The 23224-nt window shown below is 42.5% G+C and overlaps 1 protein-coding gene and 1 long non-coding RNA gene across 8 annotated transcripts in view; one reads left to right on the top strand and one right to left on the bottom strand.

Moving 5' to 3' along the window:
* Positions 1–17627, top strand: part of EXPH5 (exophilin 5) — a 67285-nt gene extending 49658 nt beyond the window's left edge. For 6 of the 7 annotated variants that reach the window (XM_035008871.1, XM_035008867.1, XM_035008866.1 and 3 more), the window contains 2 exons: positions 6394–6529; positions 10388–17627. In XM_035008871.1, the coding sequence (XP_034864762.1) occupies positions 6394–6529; positions 10388–15777 (5526 nt within the window). In that variant the 3' untranslated portion in view covers positions 15778–17627. The remainder of the gene's footprint in view (positions 1–6393; positions 6530–10387) is intronic. The other variant, XM_035008869.1, reaches the window with a different exon arrangement.
* Positions 3446–15214, bottom strand: LOC118013194. Its single transcript, XR_004679955.1, has 4 exons — positions 15127–15214; positions 12461–12544; positions 4533–4640; positions 3446–3582 (listed from the first exon to the last, which is right to left on the bottom strand). It is a non-coding gene; the product is annotated as an uncharacterized LOC118013194 (long non-coding RNA).
* Positions 17628–23224: the final 5597 nt, after the last annotated feature.

The raw sequence follows: 23224 nt of genomic DNA, 5'->3' as shown, positions 1-23224 counted from the left end.
AGCTTAGATTTGTCCTTGAGAGTTCAAAGTTTCCCAACTGTTGTAGGTCTCCAGTTAGCTCTGCCAGGAAGGAGCGAGGCCATCGTGTGTCCCCCCACACCACCCGTGGCACCTCTGATATTCTCCCACAGGTCACTCCCTTACAGCCGTAAAGCACTGGGCACTGGAAGAGGCGAGAGGCACCCACTGGTACTCTTGCAGGCCAGTGTGGGTCTGAGCTCGACCTTTTCTCGACAAGATCGTCATTTGTGTTCAGAATGGAAGCCAGTGATCCGTGGGATGCATTTGGCTGGTCACAGGGAGGGACTGACCCGAGCGCTCAGATTTAAATGTATCTGTGTTCACATGCTTACAAGATTGACCAACTGGACATTTTTCGTATCCTGCTTTTTCATGGTCTTAACTTTTGATCTTCACCTGCCTGTGTCTTACTGTGTGACTCATGTGTTTTGGAGATGAAAGAGAATGTTGGAAAGGACCTAAGAGTGCAGGAGGAGGGTCTTAGTACTAGTACCCCCCTCCCTTTGCAGAAAGCATAGTGGAATTCTGGTGAGGGGTACATATAAACAGAAGTTCTTTATTTCAGAAACAAAAGAGAGCCCCCTTTCTTCTTCTTTCTGAATAACACTGAGCCCTATCTCCTTTATATGTGTGAGCCCTAGCCATGACACCATCACCAACAACCTGCTATACTCTCTTGGAGAACCTGCTATCACCTGGCACTCGACAGAGATCATCCCATTTAATCCCTAGGGGAAATCTATGAAGTGTGCTAGTATTATCCCCATTTTAAAGATGAAGAAACTGAGGTTTAGAGAATCTGAAGGTCACGTTCAAGGTCGCTGGTAAATGGTAGAGTTGAGATTAGAAAATCTGGGTTCCTGTAACTCCACGGCCAGAAGTCAGTAACGCCTTCAGCTCTGTCAGCCCCGAAGCTCTGTTTGCTTATGAGCCCTGCTGGCTTACTACGGGCAGGCTGTCCTTTCACCGAGCAGGGGACTGAAGAGTCGTGCATCCACCCCTGCTCCAGGATGCTTCCGTACTCTTGCTTTTCCTTGGACAGGGACTCAGAGCTCACCTGCCCCTACCGATAGAGAGCTATGGGGTTTGAAGCATATGAGGAATGTACAAAGAAATGCAAATGCCTAGAAGTTATAAAACAGTAGAGCTAATTTGGAATCTTCAAGATTTGAGAACCCAGTCTGAGGATTAATAGATACCTTTCGTTGGCACTCTTGTTTGCTGCTTGCATTTAACCCTTTCACTACTCAGAAGCACGTCCCTCTGCAAGGTGAGAGCTGGGAAAATAAATGAAACTCAAGGCAGTGATTGTTGACTCCAGTTAGAAACTTCTGTAAAAATTCGGAGAGAAACTGCCGAAAACACAGGTTTTGTATGACATGTAGATTTCCCTTATTTATTCATGGAAATCTTATCCCCTTAACCTGCAAACAGATGGAAGCTGGCCATTGATGCTGAGGGGTTCTTGCCAAGATCTGAGATAATAAACCTCTCATCACTTGGTTAGCAGTCTGGCAGGAAGGTTACAAAGGGGATTTGGGTATTTTATAGGAGGTTGTGCTACATTATTAGATGACCTTCCACTCAAAGAGAAGACAGCTGCCACGTAAACGTTTTCATCAGCAAAGAAGCAAAGGGGTTTCAGAAAACGGGATTTTTGGAGCTAGAGAGAAGGTTAGAGATTTGTAGCTCAGCGTTTCTCCCAACCTCAGCACTGACATCTTGGGCTGGGTGATTCCCTGTTGCGGGGGCTGTCCTGTGTATCATGGGATGTTTGGCAGCATCCCTGGCCTTGACCTCCTAGATGCCAATAGTTCTCCTCCACTCGACTGTGACAATCAGAACTATCTCCAGGAATTGCCAGTGTTCCTTGAGGTGCACATTGCCCCCAGTGAGTGCTTCCTCTTCCTTGCAAGTGAGGAAGCCGAGGTCAAAGTAGTCACCATTTCTGAGACTAGAGATAAGACAAATAGCCTTGACCACTTGATCAATCCACATCTCTGAACAGATTTTGGCTGGGCCTAATGTGAGGTGACGTATGAGCTCTGTACTCCCAGAAACACATCTCCAGCGCACTTAACCACAATGGGCCAGTGTGAGCTCCCTGAGGCAGGGACGGTGTCTGCTCACTTGCCTCTCGCCACTGCTTGGAACCTCCTGGACACTCAGAAATTGAAAGAAGGAATGAATGAGTGCTTTCAAGCTACAGGTGTACTGGTGGACTTGACCTTTGCAGGAGAGCAGACGCAGAACAAATTCAGCAACACCTTGAAAAATTACTTTGTTGACTTTGCCAAGGTGTGTGATAACATCGGGGAGCTCAGGCTTCAACTCCGACAGCTGCCCTACAAGTCCGGCCGCCCTGGGAAGTTCTCAAATGGCGTCAGGTTACCCTGTGACAGAAGGTTTGTTTGTCTCGTCAGAATTGCAGACGAGAGCAGTAGAGTGAGCTGGACTGAGTAAAAGGCCTCATTTTGCTGAGCCTACTTTATGTACCATGTTTGAAAATAGAACTGAGATCTTAAGAGCCAGCATTTTGAGACTCTGGCTTCTAATTCTTTTCCAGTTCATTCAATGGTAAGCCTCAGGATGAGTCCACCAGGAAATCCTCTGTGACCATGGAAGAATAGGAATGGCTAACAAGTGGACTCACTAAGTGCTAGACACCATGCGAAAGTGTTTCACAGCAATTAATTCATTTAATCCTCACAGCGACCCTGTGGGGCCAGGAGAGGGGTTGTTGCTGCTCTCTTCATTACCATTACGTCTTCATTTTACCAAGAAAGAAACAAAGGTACAGAAAGGTTGCTTTGTCCAAAGTTACACCACTAGTAAGGGGCAGAACTAGGATTTGGATCGGTGTAGAACTCGTGTGTTTGACCATTATGCATTCTTGCCTCAGACATGCTTTTCCGAGTCCTAATACTGTAAATACTTGTGTGTCTCAATTTTTGGAAGGATCTTTACTAGAAATCTCATATATGTAATTTTCTACCTTGGTATATAGCATCAGTCAGTCAATAGCTGCGTGGCGTGGAAGGCCTGGAATGTTTAAAGCAAGGTTTTTGTCCACAGAGTTTGCCATCTAATTGAAAATCATGTCCATGAGTAGAATACCAGTAAAAAGCAATATAGTGGAAAGAACAGGGTTAGGGGTCAGATCATATGACCCCTATGATATGAGTAATTGCAAACTTGTTTTAATGATCCAGTGAGAGAGGATATTTTGAAAGTATATCGAAAATGGAATACATGAGTGATTTTGTTCAAAGATAAGCTGGTTGGTGTCAAGGGACTGGACAAAAGTGTAGTGGAGAGGTGCAGCGGTGGACAAAGGGATGGTGGCAAGATGGCGTTGGAATTCAGCTGAGTAAATCTTAGTGCGTCTCTTACCTGCTGATGCCATGCTGGGTGCTCAGGAGACAGAGGTGAAGACTAGGCTTTCTTAGTTATTTTAGAAGTGGGTCTGCTTCCAGGGTCCTGATCCATTTGTCTTCAGATCCCTGGTTTCCTAGATCGGGGTGGGGACTGGAATGTGTGGTAGGCAGGAAGGGGAGAGGTCTAGTGGTAAAGTGAAAGTGGAAAGAATGTCAACAACTTCGACAGGACATCACAGGTATAATAATAGGCACCATAACAGGTATGAAAACACTGTGGAAACCAATTCTCTCCGGGGAGAAGGGCTCACAGTGACGGTGGTCCATGAGCTGGACTCTGAGGGATGCGTTGCTATTTTCCGGGGCAAGAAGAAAGAGCAAAGATCAGGAGCAGAGGTGTGGAGGTCTAGAAGAAGGGCACGGCATTCTAGAGAACTGAGTGTGGTGAGCTTGGAGCATAGGGCCCTGGAAGAGTTGGGGAGGAATGGCTGAAATTAAAGGTTGGAAGAGCATTTCAACATGAGTTTGCTGCATGGGGGTGTTTGAACCTCATCCTCGAGGCCAGGAATGGGAACTAGGCTTCATCTTTTATGGCAACTATATGGCGTGGAACACTGTTTTGAGGAGGATTCTGAGTCCAAGACAGAGCCCCGACTGAGGATCGGTGTGCGCTCTGGGCCCTGGAGGGATTTACCTCCGTTCTAGGTACCAGGAAACTTCCTCCCAGCAGCTCTCAGACCTGCGTTTGGCCTCAAAAGATGCTTCCAGCTAGGACATAGTGTACTAATAAACTAATAAAACAGTGAAGAGAGGTGATTCACCCTGGGCTCTGGAATCTCAGAGATTGGGAAGGAATCCTTCCCTCCACCAGTGTGACCTAAAGCACACTGACATCTTGAAACTTCATTTTTTTCCCAAGTGAGGTTTTTCTCAAAGTGGGAATAATCATAGTACCAACCTCATAGCGTGGCTAAAATAATGAAATAAGGTAACCTGTATAAAACCCTAAGACGTTGCCTAGAATATTCAATGTACCGTTACCGCTAAGAATAATAATTAATAATAATAGTAACTACTCACGTATAGCTCAAATAAAAGGATCTATAGAGCAGTGATTGTATGCCTGGTACCTACCAGCAGTTACTTCTTTAACCATTTCATCACTGAACAAAATATCCTTGCAGAGTTAAAGTTGAGTGTAAATAAACTCTCCGTATTTTCTCTTCGTCATATAATTTGTACCTGTGTGTATGAGAAGCATCCTTAATATGTTGGACAAGCAGCATTGGTCTTGGAGCAGAAGCTCCAGGCAGACATATAACCAAAGAGGGTAGTATTCAGGGTCTCTAGGGAGTAATAATCCTTCCCAGCTCCGAGAGGTTCATCTCTTCACCTGAGCCCTCAGTCCAAGTATTTTTTGTTTAAGTATAAATTCCCATTATAAAAGCATATGATCCAGGAGGCCAAAAGGGATGTGCTCTGGTCTATATAGAGGAGAGCTGAAGTTCCTTTGGGTGTTAAAATGGTTGAGAGACAATGCTATTCTCTTAATCAGATGCATCTAGTGTACACGAATGATTAGTTTCCAGTTTTATTACAATTGGTTTTATCCATTTGGTATCTCACTGTAGTTATGTTTTGCCTCTATATTTGTTTACTTCTGAGTCTTATATTAGTGTGTTTAATTATATCCAATGACCTACAAAAGTTATCACAGGATTGTTTCTTATTCATAAATCTCTGCGTGTCTTCCATTCCATTCCTTGCCCATAGAACTGGAAACCATAAGTCAGTGAAATGTGGGCAGGACTCTTACAAGAAATAAGTGACCTAGATCTTGAGAATGAAAACAGGCAGGAGTGAAAATCCTAGATTGAGAAGAATATAGAAATCAGGAGAACCTGGGGTTTGGAATTGGACAGACCTGGGATGGAGAAGTAAAAAACGTTGGAGCTTTGGAAACATTAGAGATTTGGTCTTAGGCATTCAAGAGGAGGTGAAATGTAACGGCAAACATCAAAGGGAAAGAGAAAACTTGGAGGGGACGTGGGATCCAAGCGGCAAGCACTGGGTAGCAGAGTGAGCTGACGGCAGAGACCTAATGGGAAGTGACTGCTAGCATTTTTCGTGAACAGGTGCAGAGCGAGTTAGAGCGGATCACAAGCGACAGAGCCGGTGTGACAGAGGAAATGCAAATGGAGTTTCGGCAAAAGAAAGTGAAGGTGTGGGAGTAGATAATCCCCCAAGGTCATGGAGACAAATTAAAGCTTGAAAGTAGGGCAGTGATGGATTTGGAGAAATCAAGATAAACAGTTGCTGTACAGACAGGAAAACAACATTAGCTCTATCTCATTCTCCTAAACCCTGTAAAACTAGCAATGGTATTTCAAAACAGCAACAACAACAACAAACATTTATAAAGTCATACTTCTTAGCACCTTTGATTCAGAACTGTATCAGCTGCTTATGTCTGTCTAGGAGGTTCTACCATTCTGCATGAACTCTATGGCAAGAAATATTTTTTGTTTTCCTCTAAATACACCAAGTTCACAAATCTTAAGGTCCACTACAATCTTCAGCTAGCCAGCTCTTGATAGAGCAGGGACACTGTTTAAGAAATCTAAAATTCCAGCCATTGGGGCCATGGAGACAACTCTCCTAATTCAAGAGAGGTCAATTTCTTTCCTGTATTCCAGGAAACTCCCTAAGACTTGTGTAGTGCTGTGTAAGTTTGTAGGAGTATTGGTACAAAGAAACTCGATATATTGCTTGAAGACTCATACTAAAAGCAATTAGTGTAGGTATAGAGTAGTTTGTGATCACTTGCAAATGACAGAAATAACGAAACATTGTAAGTTGAGAGGTAAGTGTTAGAAAAATTGATTTGTGGTCCTTAGACTAAGAATTTTAGGTTGGGACATTTTTGTGGGGACATGTGAGTATTCTGGCTAGAGAAGGTCCAGAAATAATACTGCATTTTCTGTTTCAAAATTAGCAGGCAAAAATACACAGCTCACCTCTGGAAAATCCACGAGTTGAGAGTGCATTTGTCCCCCGGCCAACAGGCATGAGGGAGGGAAGTGGCATGCCCCCGTGGGATGCCTCACTGCTGGAAAATGAGTTTTTCCAAGGTAAGTCTATGCATAAAACTGCCTTTGGGACTCCCTGCACTAAAGCAAATAATGATTACAGTGTGTATTAAAATGCTCAAAACATAGCAAACCTGTAGTTTATTTTTGAAATCCTTTTGTTTCCCTTATCTGAAGAGGAGGCTGTTGCATGCTATTAACACAAAAATACTCAATCATCTTATATTTAAATATAATCTAAGCAAATATGCTCAGACCAAGGCTGATAAATCTGTGGAACGATTATAATGTTTAATATTTAACCTCAGGTTAAAGGAAATGCATTTCTAAGAAATATTTCTATAAAGTTTACTATTTTTAATAGACTTTTATTGTTCCCAGTCAGTACCTAACTGCACTGTGATGAAACCTAGTTGTTGTTAAACAATTAACCTTGTACAACAGACAACAATAAAAACAGAAACATTCCAAAAGTAACCGCATGCACATGGATCTTATTATTATTATAGCATAGCTCACCTTTACTTAGGTTATTCTGTATCAAAATAAACCTGGCCATTGAAACAGTGAACTCTGAAGTCATTCACCAGCTTCACCCTGAGGAACTAAGTTCCATTTGCAAAGGCAATGACCTGCCCTGGGCGCTGTGTTGGGAGAGGTGGGGTGGTCAGTGAGAGAGGTCCACCTGGGGGGGTGCAGGGGTCAACCTTTCAGTTACGTGGTTCCTGGCAGAGAATTTGCTTCAGAGAAAAGTAGCCCAGAGGAACATCTCTGTTACAAAACAAAGGTTTTGCTAATCCAGGAGAGCTACTGTTTATGACACGAAAAAAAATAATTTGGCTTTTCTGAAAATAAAGAGGAAACGCAGAACAGATTTTTTTTTTTTTTTACCTCAAGAGTAAAAATAAAACAGCATTTTTGAATAATTTAAAACCTTCCTATGGGGATGTTAAGAGTGGTTACATTTGGGGAGGAATCCAGGTGATTTTACCTTTTTGTTATGCTTTCCTGTATTTTCCCTTATAACCGTATGTTGCTTTCATAGGCAGCAAAAGACTTTATTTAAGGGGGAAAAAAAAAAACCTACAACTAGCTTGAAAGGAAGAACAGGAATCAAAGAGGTTTTATTATAATTTGTTTTAAAGACAGATTTTTTACTCATTACATAATTTTGACATAATTTTATTTTCTTTTTACCTCGCCTTACAGTTTGGCATTGTTTGATTTGTGTGTGTGTAATGGATATATGGAATTATTTCAGAGATGGGAGATAAATAATTGTAACACTTCAGGATGAATCCCTAAAGAATTCCTTAGTTATAGACTTTTAATGCTCAAGATTCCTTCTTCTGGTGGCTGTGCAAACTTAAACAGCACCAGCTTACAAATACAATAGTGTTGGGAAAATCCAGAACAGACATCAGAAATCTCTTCAGCACCTGCCCCAACATAGTTGACGTATCCACAAATACATCCCACCCACATTCACAAATACTGATATGCCTCCCTTTCCCTGTCATTGAAGTGTTAAGATCAAATATTTTAATGACAAATAATTTTTAAAGAAGCAAGGAGGGAGTGCACCATTTTATGTAACTCAGAAGGAGAGGTGTAACTCAGCAATTTAAATAATCCCATAACTTATTTCTCATACCAGATTTGATTGTTATGAACAAACATTGCATTTCTTCAATAAATATATAATCTACTTGTTTCTATTTATTGTAACATGAATATGGTAAAATATATCCACGACAGGGTGGGCCTTTGGGAATCTTGAAACCTTAAAAGATTATGGTTCTGTTTAAATTCTGATAGGTTTTTCTTGAGGAAAAGGGGTCAAATAGGAGTAAGGAAACACGATTCCAAGAAATACCAACCAACTGAAAATATCCTGTAACTTGTCTGAGGTCGCAGAGGCTGGGGTCCTAGGAAGCTTGATCTCTGGGTTTTGGGGCTGACCCAGGTCCTCCGTATTATAAGGAGGTCACTGAGCTCTGACGTGGACACCACCCTCCGACCTGGCCACTGAGAGAAAAGTGAACGTTGCTTAACAACAGCAAGTCCAAATCCTTGGAACGTCATGAGCTTACAGTGAAATCATCTTTAGAGTTCATGAAAAGAGAGAATGAAAAGTGAGCTTTTTTTTTTTTTAAAGATTTTATTTATTTATTTGAAGAGAGAGAGACAGAGAGAACAGGAACACAAGCAGGGGGAGAGGGAGAGGGAGAAGCAGGCTTCCCGCTGAGCAGGGAGCCCGATGCGGGGCTCGATCCCAGGACCCTGGGATCATGACCTGAGCCGAAGGCAGACGCTTAACGACTGAGCCACCCAGGCGCCCTGAAAAGTGAGCTTTTATACCACAGGCCATTGCATTATGTGGACTCAGGAGACAGACGGCTGTCACCTTGACAACCTAATCTGTTCATGCCTAGTTTCCTCATTTATAAAACAAGAACAGTAATAGTACCAGTTTTACAAAGTTCTGTGAGGATTTAATGAGTTAATAAATTAAGTCTTTAGAACCGGGCCTGACACATAGAAAGTGCGATATTATAGGGGTGGTAATGGGTCTTCATTTTTCCAGGAAAAATAATCTAGCATTAGCATATCATTTAACAGTATTGTATAGAACTTTAAAGTTTCTGTATTGCTCAAATCCATCCAAATAAGTATGTTTATAAATTACATGCTTACGCTTTTGGTGGTAATGCTTTTTTTTTTTTTTTTTTAAAGATTTTATTATTTATTTGAGACAGAGAGAATGAGAGAGACAGAGAGCACATGAGAGGGGGGAGGGTCAGAGGGAGAAGCAGGCTCTCCGCCGAGCAGGGAGCCCGATGCGGGACTCGATCCAGGGACTCCAGGATCATGACCTGAGCCGAAGGCAGTCGCTTAACCAACTGAGCCACCCAGGCGCCCGGTAATGCTGTATTTTTAACAGTACACCTGAGAAATCACATGTTATTTACAGACTCTCATTTTTATTGCAATCCTCCGAAGTAAACATGGTGGGAAATATTTTAGCTACCTGATGACACAAAAGATAAACTAAAAAAAAGCCAAACACACAATTAAAATTTTGTTGTTAGAAAAAAAAAAATGTAGCTTTAGGTCCTTAAGGTATTATCGAAGGTTAATTTTGAAAAAGCATGAAAAAGAAACTTCCCCCACAACCTTGTAAAATTCAGAATATCTTTTTTTTTTTTTTAAAGATCTTATTTATTTAACACAGAGAGAGAGAGAGAGAGAGGGCAGGAACACAAGCAGGGGCAGTGGGAGAGGGAGAAGCAGGCTTCCCACGGAGCAGGGAGCCCGATGTGGGACTTGATCCCAGGACCCTGGGATCATGACCTGAGCCGAAGGCAGACCAAATTCAGAATATCTTAAAAACATAATCAAAATTAATGTCATCACATTTATATAAAAATAAAACTATAGGGGCACCTGGGTGGCTCAGTTGGTTAGGCATCGAACTCTTGATTTTGGCTCAGGTATTGATCTCAGGGTCGTAGGTTCAAGCCCCAAATTGGGCTCCACACTGGGCATGAAGTCTACTTAAAAAATAAATAAATAAATAAAAATAAAATTTTAAACGATTTTATTTCTTTAAGAGGGACTTCAACAACTTAAATTATTATTTTTTTTAAAGATTTTATTTATTTATTTGAGAGAGAGAATGAGAGACAGAGAGCACGAGAGGGAAGAGGGTCAGAGGGAGAAGCAGACCCCCTGCTGAGCAGGGAGCCTGATGTGGGACTCGATCCCAGGACTCCAGGATCATGACCTGAGCCGAAGGCAGTCGCTTAACCAACTGAGCCATCCAGGCGCCCAACAACTCAAATTATTATTAGATTATAAAATGTTATACAAAAAAGCTGACTCATATTCTCCTTTCAGTTTTAGATGATTTGGATAACAAACTGGCTCAGGAACAGTGTCCAAGCTCAGTGAATACCACAACACCTCTCAACTATGGATCGAGAACACAGTTCAGTCATTTCCACTCTAGGGGAAACACACATGGTAATATCACAGGACGGCACAAAAACCACTATAATGAAACTTCTAATATGTCTATCTATGACATCCTAAGACCAGGAGCCCCTAGGGAAGGTTTTAAAATCTTTTCTCCTAGAACAAAAACAATTTATGATATGTACAGGACAAGGGAGCCCAGACTCTTAAAAGAAGATTATGTGCAAAAGAATACTTTTGGTAGTACTTCTCTGTGTTCCGACAGCAGGCAACAATCGGCTTCACCAGCTACAAGATATTTCACAGCAAGAAGCTTACATTTTCCAACCACCACTCAGAACAAGAGTGGGTTTATACCACCAAGACACCAGCAGAGCCCAAAGAGAACTCCTTTATCATCCATCATATGGAATAGATCAGATTCTTCTGGAGATAGGCAGAGCCAAGAAGAGTTCCTGAGGGCCCCGTCACCCATGGAGATTGATACTGCCGACCAGTATACGTATCCCAGGTGTTTTCAGGAGAACAGGAGATATGGATTTTACCGTTCACAGAGTGTTTACCAAGGTGTTCATTTTAATGCCCCCATGGATAATGCAATGAGTCCTGACCCGTTTGAGAACTCAGAGAATATGCCATTCTACCCTCAAAAAAACCCATTTGCTAGATCTTTCTCTAGCAACACCTTTGGACGAAACAGGGAACAGAGATTTAGGCAAAGTCCTTTTTGGGACCAACAGGAAGAACATTCTTCCTGGTCTGACTTCCATCAAAGCCAGCATCCATTCCCTTCTTTTGAGAGAGACTCTGAAATGATTTCCACAGAAGCAAATAGTGCCTTAGCTGCTCATGGCCATAGTGTTCTTTCTCAACACTGGGGATCATCTTCTTCTAGTTACAGAACAAATATGTTCAGAGATCAAGAAGAGCCACATCCCTGGCAGTTTGATTTTCAGACACCCATGCTGGAGAGCATGGAGGTGTCACAAGGTAATGAGAGCCAGTGGACTCATTTCAACATGCCCAATGTTTGCCCTATGACTGGTCCAAGCTATCACATCACATCTGGTAGGTCAGTATGTCAAGAGGGCAGTCCTCCTACAGAAGTCCATATCAACAAAGAACCTTACTCATTTGGAATTGCTCAGACTCTAGCATCCTCATTTAAAACTTCCTTCCCCCAGATTCCTGATGACAGAGGGAATCCTCAGAGTCCCATCTTTCAGAATCCCACAGTCACTGTGCAGAAAATTAAGCCTGCCTCTCTTCCAGTAAAAACCTATACACAAGTCACTGTGACCAAGAGGAATTCAGTTGATTCTCCACCTCTTACTGAAAGCCCACCCAGTATCTCAGCCACAGATGTGAGTCATGAGAAAGACTTGAATGAATCTGTTTTGGAAGAAGATAAACAACTAAACAAGATGGACCAGACAAACATGACAAGTGAAGTACCCCAACCTGATTCACAAACTGTAATCTCTAACCCTTCCCCCGATTTTCGAAATCCCCTGTCCCAGGACTCAGCTAAGAGCAAAGGATTTGCTTTGAATGCATCTACCACAGTAAGTTCAAAAATGTCACCTGGAGTTATTGCCAGGAAAGATATATCCAAAATTCATCCATCACACGGAGATAAATCCAATGAACTAAAAAAAGATAGGAATTTTACTGGGAGTAGAAAAGTTGGCTCAGCAACTGCCCTTCCTTTTATTCAGGAAAGCAGAACAACATCTATTCCCAGCCCAAATCCAGGTGGTCACCAGGAAGTAAGAGTAAGCCATGAAGATAGTTCAGGCATTACTAGAAATCACCACTGGAGCTCTGCACCTGATAATCAAAATGCACAGTCTCCAGAAAAGCCTGCTCTTTTAGATGCCGAGGAAGAACAACATAGCACAACTCGTTCTATGAACTGTAGCAGATCAGCTGCTGGTCACGAGATCCCGGGGGATTCTTTAGACCTGTCATCAGGTATACCACCTGATAACTCACCGTGGAATAATTCTTCCCTTGAGGCTCTGGCGATTCCTTCTACAACAGCGTTCTCCAGGAAAAGTCCTTCAGGCAAAGATCCATCTTTGGGAGAAGGGGAACAAAAAGACAATGATAGTAAACACCAACATGATCAGTTTGCCCCAAGCTCCTCAGAAAACCAAAAGAGTCATGATAATTGTGTGCTTGTACATAATGAGGTGGTTGATGCTGTCAAATGCCATTCCCTCCCTCCTTTCAAGGACGGAAAAGCCAAAGGAAAAATAAGACGATGCATTTCCTGTTTTGAAAAGTTAAGCAAAACGGAAAGCAGATCAGCACCTACAAGTGATAACAGTAACCTCAGGGAGATGAATGGAAGCCATTCCAAGTGTCCTGAGGTTCACACTACTTATTGTATCTCGCCAAGAAAATCAGCCAGTTTTCTCATCAATAACAGGAAGTCAGAAAGTAAGATAATGCCTTCTTCATTTAGGAATGAACCACTTCCATTCCAAATCAAAAATAAGGTGGAAGACCCAAGAGGGAAGTACGCGTCAAACAAATTCAGTTCCAGTTCTTTGGAGTCAGAAAGCAGATATTCCAAAGCAGTTTCAGACTCCGTCTCAGTAGCACCTGAAGCCACAAAGAGGATGACAAATACGAAAAACCTTGGATCTGCTTCTGTTAGAAAAGGACCACTTCCGTTCCTCACCAGGAGGGCTGTGTCATGTCCTTCAGGGGCACCAGATGCCTCAAATGGGAGAGATGAAAGAGAAAAATGCTTGGTCTCAAACACAGATGCTTCTGCTCTAACACTAAGACCTTGGGAGACAATCATTAGCCCTCCGGAAAATAACTCACCCGTTAGCGATTGTTCTTTACCCAAAGGGCACCCCCAAGAGGAAAACTTTCGAGAACACGCTGAAAAGGATCGTAAAGTTGCCGCCTCCAGGACGGGTCTGTTCTCAAATGAAGACCCTTTACCTTTTTCCTCAGATATGTCAAGGAAAGAAAGTGGGAAAACATTACATAAATTTAAGACTACTAGTATGTTTTCGGTTTCTGGTGATGAAGATAACGTGAAGTGTCTTGAGCTGGTTTCAATATATTACACTCTGCCAAGGAAATACAGCAAAAAATTCTGTAACATTCTCGAAAAGTATACACAGCAAATCGATTCACTTACAGAATCGACTAAAGCGGAGACCAAAGCATTTCCTAATGCTTTTGAAAAGGACAAACTAAATTGTTCTATACAAGAGCAGTCAGGAACACCTTCCTCTGAAGGTCAGAAGATGCTGGTCAGCTCTGCTCAGGAGAAGAGCCATTGTGTTTCTCACACCACTGAAGATACGACTGCTTCACCAGACCCGAGGCCCTCAGAGCCCACATTACAGGAAATGGCTTCTACTGCGGCAGATGTTTCTCTTCATAAAGGAGAATCGAGAACTGGAGCGATTTCCCCAGATAACTTCGCTAAAACCCCTCTAGGCGATGCACAGAGCGGAAAGGAGAGAGGGAAAAAACGGCAGAGTGAAACCCTGCATGTTTTATCAATGCTTCAGGGAAAAAAAGTTACAGAAGAGAAATCGGAAAACTGTCAGCAGCCCGTTAAGTTGGGTAACGGGGGTCCTTCTAATCTTCCGGCCCATTCAGAAGAGAATGTTGGGAATTCCCAAACCGTAAGAAGTCCTGAGGAGTGTGCAGGTAATGCTGTGGTCATTACAGCTCCTGGAACTGCAGAATGCCTTCAGAAAGATATCACAGGCGAAGCTGTGGTTGGTAGCTCCAGTGGATTGCAGCCGAGGCAGGTCAGAGGGGAAATTGGAACAGATTTCCAAAAAGAGAGTATTAAAGCACTTTATGACTCGGAAAGGCAGGTCTTTGCTCTTCCTCCAGCTTTGCACAATCTACAGCTTGACAAAGGGACTTGTTCAGGGGAGCCAGATTTAGACAGTTTGCAGTCTGAACCCAGGGAACTACCGCAAAGGAGTCAGGAGGTAAGTATGACAGAGAACAGTAAAGCTGAAGACGAAATGCAAAAGTTGGCATGGGATCAACCTTCACTTCCTGAAGGAAGCAATAAAAATAAAACCAGCGTGGATGACCCAGAAAAAGGAAAAAACAGATCTTTAGTTAAACACAGATTGGCAGCCATGTCCAAAGCCAGCAGAAAATTCTCAGCTAAAGATTTAAGCCCCAGAAGACATGTAGCTACTATCTTCCCCCAAAGTGGGAACAACTGTGACTTTGGCAGCCTATCTCTTGGCACACCAGAGCGCGACCCTCTGTCCCCTGAGACAACTCCAAAGTCCGGAGAATCCAGAAATGAACGCAGGTTGAGTAGCGATGTCATGGAGGCGGAGAAATCCGAGAACTCTCTCCAGGTTCCTGTAATATCCAACAGAGAAGCTTCTACACAGTTAAGCAATCAGAAGTCTAACGGCATTTCACAACTACGTCAGAGTGAGTCTAAAAATATCTCAGCATCATCACCAAAGTATGAGAAGTCTAAAGATGTAGCAGCAGCTCAGACCTTGGAAAGAGAGTCAGGAGACTTGGCCCAACCCACATTCCCCAGCCGCGGGGAAGCAGACTTCTCTGACCATCAGAGAAGACTGAACCCTCCTTTTCCACTGGAGCCCGCAGAAAAATCCAGAGGAAGCATCCCGTTGCCCACTTACCGGCAGCAACAAAGTGCTTCATCTCTGGAATGGGAACCTGAACCACATCCCTATCGTTCAAACAGTTTAAAAAGCATCAGTGTGCACCGTGATCTGGTACGCAAAAGTCATCCTCCAAAAGTCAGGGAGCGCCATTTTTCTGAGAACACGTCTATTGTCAATGCCCTGAGTCAACTGACCCTAGGGAATGAATTCTCCAGTGACAGCAGGTACAGTCGAAGATTCAGATCCTTTTCTGAGCTTTCCTCCTGTAATGCAAATGAAAATCGGGCTTTGTGTAGTGGCAGGACAAAAATGGGCCCCAGGTCGGCAACATCTATATCCAGACCCATTGACTATGGAATTTTTGGGAAAGAACAACAGTTGGCTTTCTTGGAGAGTGTAAAGAGGTCACTCACGCAAGGAAGATTATGGAAGCCAAGTTTTCTCAAGAACCCTGGCTTCCTAAAAGATGATGTAATTAATGCTCTTAATCCAACAGAGCTATCCAGCTCAAATTCTCCTCTCAGCCAGATGCCAGAAGATGCCTTATCTCCAAGCGCACCACTTAATATCTATGAAGAGAATCCAGTGGACTCAGACTGTGACACAGACACAACCACGGATGATGAATACTATCTAGATGAAAATGACAAAGAGTCAGAACTGTGAGCCTTCCTCAATAAAATGCATAACCTTTCCACCAAAAGCTTGTACTGGAAATGAAGTGTAAATGTGTATGCCCTTGAGAAGGACAGTATAAAAAAGATCTGGTCTGAGCAGCACCTACTCTGAAACAACCCAAATTCTCTTCCCTCCCTTCCCTACAACATATATATATATATTTCCTAAATTCTAGAGCAAATTATTTTTTATTTTGGGGGATTCTCTGCTGTTTTCTCTCTCTTGGCCTTACTTCCCTCCTGTCCCCTCACTGTCCAACTTTGGCTTTCTGCTTTACTTTACTTTCTCCTTAGCTTTTTTTACACCTTTCATTGTGATTCACAACCCTAATACCCCCGGCACATACAGAAGTAATAACTTCAATAAGTTAGAAAATTCTGTACTGCCCCTTCCAATCCACACCCTATATTCATGACATTAAATAAAGTGTAGGGATAATGACAGTGGAGTAAATGTTACCATCCTGTTTGACCTAGCATTTAGGAGGTTTAGGGTTGTTTTTTGTTTTTGTTTTTTTTTTTCCTTTCAAAGATAAGGGAATTTTCATAAAGGCATCCTATTAGATGGAAGCAGATGTTTGATGTATTTACTGAGGTTAGAGATGAGGAGCTGAATCCCTATTAAGCCAAAAATATTAGTACTTCTAGGACTACATTTGAAGACATTCGTAGGGACTGGCTGACTTGTTAAGGGCTGAGGTTTAATCAAGTCAAGGACTCAGGCCAGGTAGCATGATGGTACAGAAGGTGGCTTGGCCACAGAATTCCTGCTTAGGAAGGAAGCATGACTGGGGATGCAGGTAAGTGGACATCCTTCGTGGGATGGACATCCTCACTGCAGCTCTCTCCCCAACTGGTTTTCCCCATTTCTGCAGGACTACCCATTTCTGGAGTTTCTTTATTTACAGGATAGAACGCTTTATTTTCATGTGCACGTTTTAGTCACGAATATCAAGCGATAGCCTTGGCGACGCCCCTAAAATGCCGCTGAGTGAGATCAGACACACTGGGTTTCACTGGCTTCTTTGCAGGATCATTTACCAAACCCACGGGAAATTATAAGGCAGAGCTTCTAAGGGCTTGTCACTATGATTTCTTCAATAATGTATCTAGACTAAATACTCTTCATATCCACAACTTGGTTTTCTAACTCTTTGGTTGCCAAGCCAACCTTCTGGAACTTTCCCTCCTAATAGGATAAACACCAATAGATGGCGGTAAAGATAATTCACTAGAACTACAGAAAGCCTGCCATCTAGGACCTTAGTGCTGTGAGGGTCCACATGAGTGGATTTCATTCCGATTGCTTCATATTTGCTTCCTGACCCAATTCTCTTTTCCATTTTTCTCACCTAGTCTGTTTCATCCATATAAATTAAGGATAATGATAGTGTTGGTGAAGCATACAGAGATCTAGAACTGATAGAAATGCAAGAAAGAACTATATTATTATTATCCTCCTAACCATTGCTTTGCCTGGAAGCAAAATACCAGGGCGACTTCACATCATTCCCATGAAACTCAAAACTAATAAACATGTGGTAACTAACATGAAAGTTATTCCTTAAATCTGTAAATTATTTTAAAGTCCAGGCTCTGACCAATATCAAGCTCAAAGAGACTGATAATAGAATTTTAAATCAACTGTTCTGGATATTTCAATTTAAATGGTAAAGAATAAATAACATTTTATTCATTTTTAATTTATGTTTGTAAATTCTACCTTTCCCCTTCCCCTTCTATTTATCTGATTATTTAAGTACAAGTTTCATAAACCATGACTTATGTTTTCCATCTAATTTTAAGATATTCAGAGTTCATATTTTAATGTTAAGCTTCTCAGTTTTTGAAAAATGATCAACTTGCAAGTTCTATTTCAGTAAATACTCTGAGTTTACATGTATGTTACAAAAGGCGAAATGAAATTAGCTTATTTTTCACTGAGTTTAGGCTATATCAACAGTTAAATTAAGGTGAGGATAAACAATTACTCTGAGGCCCTCCTTCTCTGCACTGGAATCTCCTATTTGAATTCAGAGGTAATTGATGGCTGATTCTCACCTGCACTGTTTGTAATGTTTGCTTGTTGGTCTGGCTCAAGAATCAAAGAAACAGAAAATTCATAAAAATAGCACTTCTAGGGGTACCCGGGTGGCTCAGTCGGTTGAGCGTCTGACTCTCAATTTCAACTCAGGTCATGATTTCAGGGTCATGGGATCGAGCCCCGAGTCAGGCTCTGCACTTAGTGGGGGGTCTGCTTGAGGATTCTCTCTCTCCCTCAGCCCCTCTCCTTGCTCTCTCTCTCTCTCAAATGAATAAGTAAATCTTAAAAAAAAAAAAAAAAACCAACCAGCACCTTCTATAGTTTTATACTTTTATAAAATACTTCGTTAAAGAAGTACAGCAAATTTCTATGTATTTTAACATATAAACTGCTGCTTTTTAAGACTCATTTTTGGTATAGCTATACTGATTTATAATAGTCATTTTTATACCCCTCACTTGTGTTCTAAAGGATATAATCATTATTAAAATAAATATTCACATAAATGGAGTAAATCATGAGGGAATCCATTCTAATAAGTACCTTTAAATTATTAACTTGTTTAGATAATAGACTTCAATTTCACACTGTACAATTTATTTCAAATAGAGCTTGGGCGCCTTGGTGGCTCAATCGGTTAGGTGACCGACTTTTGATCTCAGCTCAGGTCATGATCACAGGGTAGAGAGTCCTAAGCCCCACATTGGGCTCCACACTTTTTTAAAGTGGAGTCTACTTTAAAAAGGAGGGGGGCTTAATGAGATTATTTTCATTTTTAGAGACCTCTTTCTAAATAATTCACCCCCTTACATTTGTAAATATATGGATGTTAATAAAACTTCCAACTGCTACTAACAAGGTTTTAACTGGTGAAAAGTGAATAAAAATAATTTTGTGTAGAAGGTAAATGTATGTCTGTACTAGAAATAATGAAAGAAAGTCCACTTAGGTTATGGTGAAGACGGGAATAAAATTGAAAAACTCCCACCTCCATAAAAGCACTATACTCTGTGGAATGCCAGAAGGTTAAAGAGGCCTTATTGGTAAGAGTTTATTGTTAACAGTGGTGATAACACTTTAGAATATCCTATTTAAATGTACAGCATAAATATGTAAATATCTTACGTTCCCAGCAAGTTTGTGAATGTATTACCACTTAGGGGCTCTTGTGACAGGCACACCTGTGTTCTGAAACAAGTAAGCCTTAAGCACTTTTGTTAAAATGTTGTCAAATAATCCTTTTATGTACTTGTTCTCAATCCTGTTCTCTAGATATGAAAAGTGTTACAAGACAAGGTGCAAATTTAAAACAGTGCCTGTGTTGAAATAAATGATTTAAATAGATGCACCGTTTGACCTGGTTTTTATTCCCATCCTCAAATGATTATTTTTAAGGGGAAAAGTTTCAGGAAAAATTCTAAAAAGGTGGTGGGGGAAAGGGGGGCCAAAACCTTCCTACAAATCTCTCTGGTGGTTATTGAATGAGATCAGCCATATGTAGTTTCAAAAAAACACAGTGACTTGCTTCTCTCTTCTTTCATTTGTACCCAAAAGCAATCAACTGATACATGAAGATCGGTCTATCTGGTTGCAACACAGAGGAGGAATGAAGAAGGTCTGGCATTTCTCTGTGTAGAGGAAGAAGGAGCTACATGGAGTTGGGTTAGTCATTGCCCAGTAACACTGATGAAAGATAAACCATTCTTTCCAGTTGAAATATAAGACATGCAATATTAATTAATTGATTCATACCAATCTTATATCTTTTCTAGGAAAGCAACCCAAAGCCTGTGTCTCTACCAAGGACAGGAGCGTGTTGTCATATTGAATATGTGCAGTATTTTATCAAAATTTAAAATACATTGGATCAGCCAGGGTTTTTAGTTGTAGACTAAATATAATCCTCTTTAGGTGGCTCAGATAAAAAAGGACTTATTAAAGCATGTACAGTTTGCTCACAAATGCATTGATAGGGCTGACAAAATAGATAATAAGTTGAAATTCCAGCGGCAATTTCTCAAATGATGCCAGAAAATTGGACTTATCACGGGAGCCGTTGTCTCTGTCACGACGAGGAAAGTAGGGATTCAGAACCAATATGCCCATCACCGTCTTCATTTGCCCCAGAAACACTGCAGTGGAAATAAGAGCACTAGTATATATAGACTTACGGGTAAGAACTTTTATTGCTACAATGTTTGTTGTGGCAAAAACTGAAAACAAAGTGAGCACTTGATTAGAAAGGACTGGATATATGATGGAACATCCACATACGTGATATTATGCAACCATTAAAAAGAATAAAGTAGAACTATGTAAGTTGACTTAGGAGAATTGGCATGAGGTACTACTGAGTGAGGAAAGCAAAATCTCATTTTTTATAAAGCATTAATCAAACAAACAAACAACCCCTGCATATGCATGTGTACATCTAGAGGGATACATTCAAGGCTACTATGTCAGTTGCTACTTGTGGCCGGGTGGGGGTCGGCTGGTACGCTCACCAGGGGAGGGAGAGAGAAGCATACTTATAGTGGGAGAAGCAATCTGCCATGGGTCTTGAACATTTTTGCTGGGCTTGCCAAGAATGTAAGTCCTTGACCACACTTTACACATGCCATTTCTTTCTCTTTTTTTTTTTAAGATTTTATTTATTTATTTGAGAGACAGAGAGAGAATGAGAGACAGCACGAGAGGGAAGAGGGTCAGAGGGAGAAGCAGACCCCCCGCTGAGCAGGGAGCCCGATGCAGGACTCGATCCCAGGACTCCAGGATCATGACCTGAGCCGAAGGCAGTCGCCTAACCAACTGAGCCACCCAGGCGCCCTTCTTTCTCTTTTTTTAATTAAAGATTTTATTAAGTCATCTCTACACCCAGCATGGGGCTTGAATTTACAACCCCGAGATCAAGAGTCCCACGCTCCACTGACTGAGCCAGCCAGGGGCCCCACACATGACATTTCTTAGGCCTGTATTTACAGCAAGCAACCTTGAAGGATGAGATAATATCTCCCCACTGGCCAAGAGCAGGATTAATTCCCCATGCTGTGCAATCAGTAATCCCCTGGATTTGGTGTGTTTGTCTTATAATGCAACCCACTTCACACATCCATGAAGGTCCTTTGCATCGTCCCCACCAGACTTGGGGGCTATATATGTCCGCTGGGGTCGCCAATACAAAATACTACAGACTGGGGGCCTTAAACAACAGAATTTATTCTCTCACAGTTCTGGAAGCTAGAAGTCCCAGATCAAGATGTCGACAGGTTTGGTTTCTCCTGAGGCCTCTCCCTTGGATTGCAGATGAATGCCTTCTCACTGTGCCCTCCATTGGTCTTCATTCTGTGCCCAAGCATTCCTGGTGTCTCTCTGTGTGCACTAATTTCCTCTTCTCGTAGGGACACTAGTTAGATTGGATCGAGGCTCATCCTAACAGCCTACTTTCACTTAATCATCTTTTTAAAGTCCCTATCTCCAAATACACATTCTGAGGTCATGGAGCTTAGTGCTTCAATGTACGAATTACAAAGAAACACAATTCTGCCCATAACAGGGGACACGGGGATCGAACACAAACCAACATGAAACTCTGACAATGAATAACAAAGTCCTTTGTCTCTGACCCAGGAGTCTTGTGTCTTTCGACAGCATCCACAAAACAGGCTAACCTGTTAGCTTGTAAGAGGCTAAAATCCCAGATCTGCAGAGTTCTCCACTCCCTTATTTTAGCACCCACCACACTGCCTCTGTCTTTCTTCTCCACCCAACCACAGGAGTTTTAAAGTCCAAGTATAATGTCTAAAACATAGTAGGCATTGAATATGTATTTGAAATTTGATTTACTATAAAGAATCTAGTCAAGGCATTGGTTGATCTGAAGAGAGATGATTTTAAAGATATGGATGGCAATGTGAAAGAAAACAGGTTGGTACAGACTCACTATTGCTAAACAAGGGTTCAGATTCAATTATATGGCTTCTTTGATATGTTCTCAAAAAATACTGGGGGTTACTGCAAGTATGATGTAATATATTAGGTCATATTTTACTATCGTCCTGTATCAGCTAACCTTCAGACTATTTCTCTGGGAAATTTTTTAAGTTTGATTTTGGAAGAATGTGAATAAAATGTGTTCTACACAATTTTTCAAAGCAATAGCTAGAACACAGCAATGCTTTCCATTTAAAGCATGCAGACAACCCCACAAATTAAAACTTATCAATGAAAGTAATGCTATACTTTAGCCCTACAATTTCCCAGTGATTTACTACCAGTTTCTGAAAATCTTTCCAAAATACAAAGAACACTGTCTACAACCTCTGCTCAGTATTACTAAAATATTAGGTCAAGAGAACTGGGAAGGATTTTGTCCTAGTAAAAGGTGGTCATAGCAAGAATGCTGAGTAACCCAATTAAAGGCAGGAGATGAACAGGGGATGCCTGATTGTGGCATTTCTGGATTGAGCTCTGTCAAGAGGGTGCAGAATCCCTCTGTCCATTCTGCACTTTGGGTTCCCCCTGGCTCACCCAGCCGGAGCAGAATGCTTATTTTCTTTGAACAGATTCAAACCATAAGCAAATAAAAGAAGCAAATCTACTTAACAAATGTGGATCAAGAGGTCAGGGGGAAAAAGGCAGACAGTGGCTGCCAGTGCTTAGGGCTCCTGCCAGCCTCTTCCTGGACCCTACCTCCAGCTTCTGAGGAGTGACCAAGACCAGTCACACCTCATTAACTACAGAGGACAGGAGCCACCTGACAGAGGTGAAGCTCACCCACCAGGCTCAAGGCAAGTCCTTCGTCCAACCTGAATTCTGAAAGCCCAGTGCCTAACTGCTCCCTTGGGGTTTGTCCCTAACCTAGTGGATGTGCAGAACACACGTGTTGAGAAAAGCAAACTGTAGGGGAAGAAGGGGATTAGGGAGAAGGGAGGGAATCTCGGAGCGGAGGATCGCAGGATTAGGTTGGTGCGGGCGTGAACACACCCGCCAGAGGTGGCGTGACATTTGCCCTGCACCCTGTCAACCTGGGGAAGTTCCTGGGCTAAAGGCGTTTCCCTAAAGGACATGGACGTTCTTCGCTGCGGGGCCCCTTCGCTCGCCCCACGGCCATCACCCCCGTGTTGGCGTCCTCTCAAAGCGGTGTCCTCCACGCGGTTGGCAAGCTCCGGCAGCCGGAGGTGGGGGCCGGCGAGACCCCTTCCGCGGGGTCCCCGGGCCGGACGCGCTCTCCGCCGGCCCCCGGCAGGGCGCGAGGCGGACCCGGAGAGCGGGGCGGCGGGAGGGCTCACACGGCCCCGCCCCCGCCGCCCGGCCCCGCCCCTCCCCGCAGCCCGGCCCCGCCCCTCGCCGCCCGGCCCCGCCCCTCCCCGCCCCTCCCCGCCGCCGCCGCCCG

The sequence above is a fragment of the Mirounga leonina genome, unplaced genomic scaffold (genome assembly GCF_011800145.1).
Source record: "Mirounga leonina isolate KUSES-001 unplaced genomic scaffold, KU_Mleo_1.0 Mir_153, whole genome shotgun sequence".
Lineage (NCBI taxonomy): Eukaryota > Metazoa > Chordata > Mammalia > Carnivora > Phocidae > Mirounga > Mirounga leonina.
Note: the sequence above shows the minus strand (reverse complement) of the source record. Positions and strands in the feature narration are given on the sequence as shown.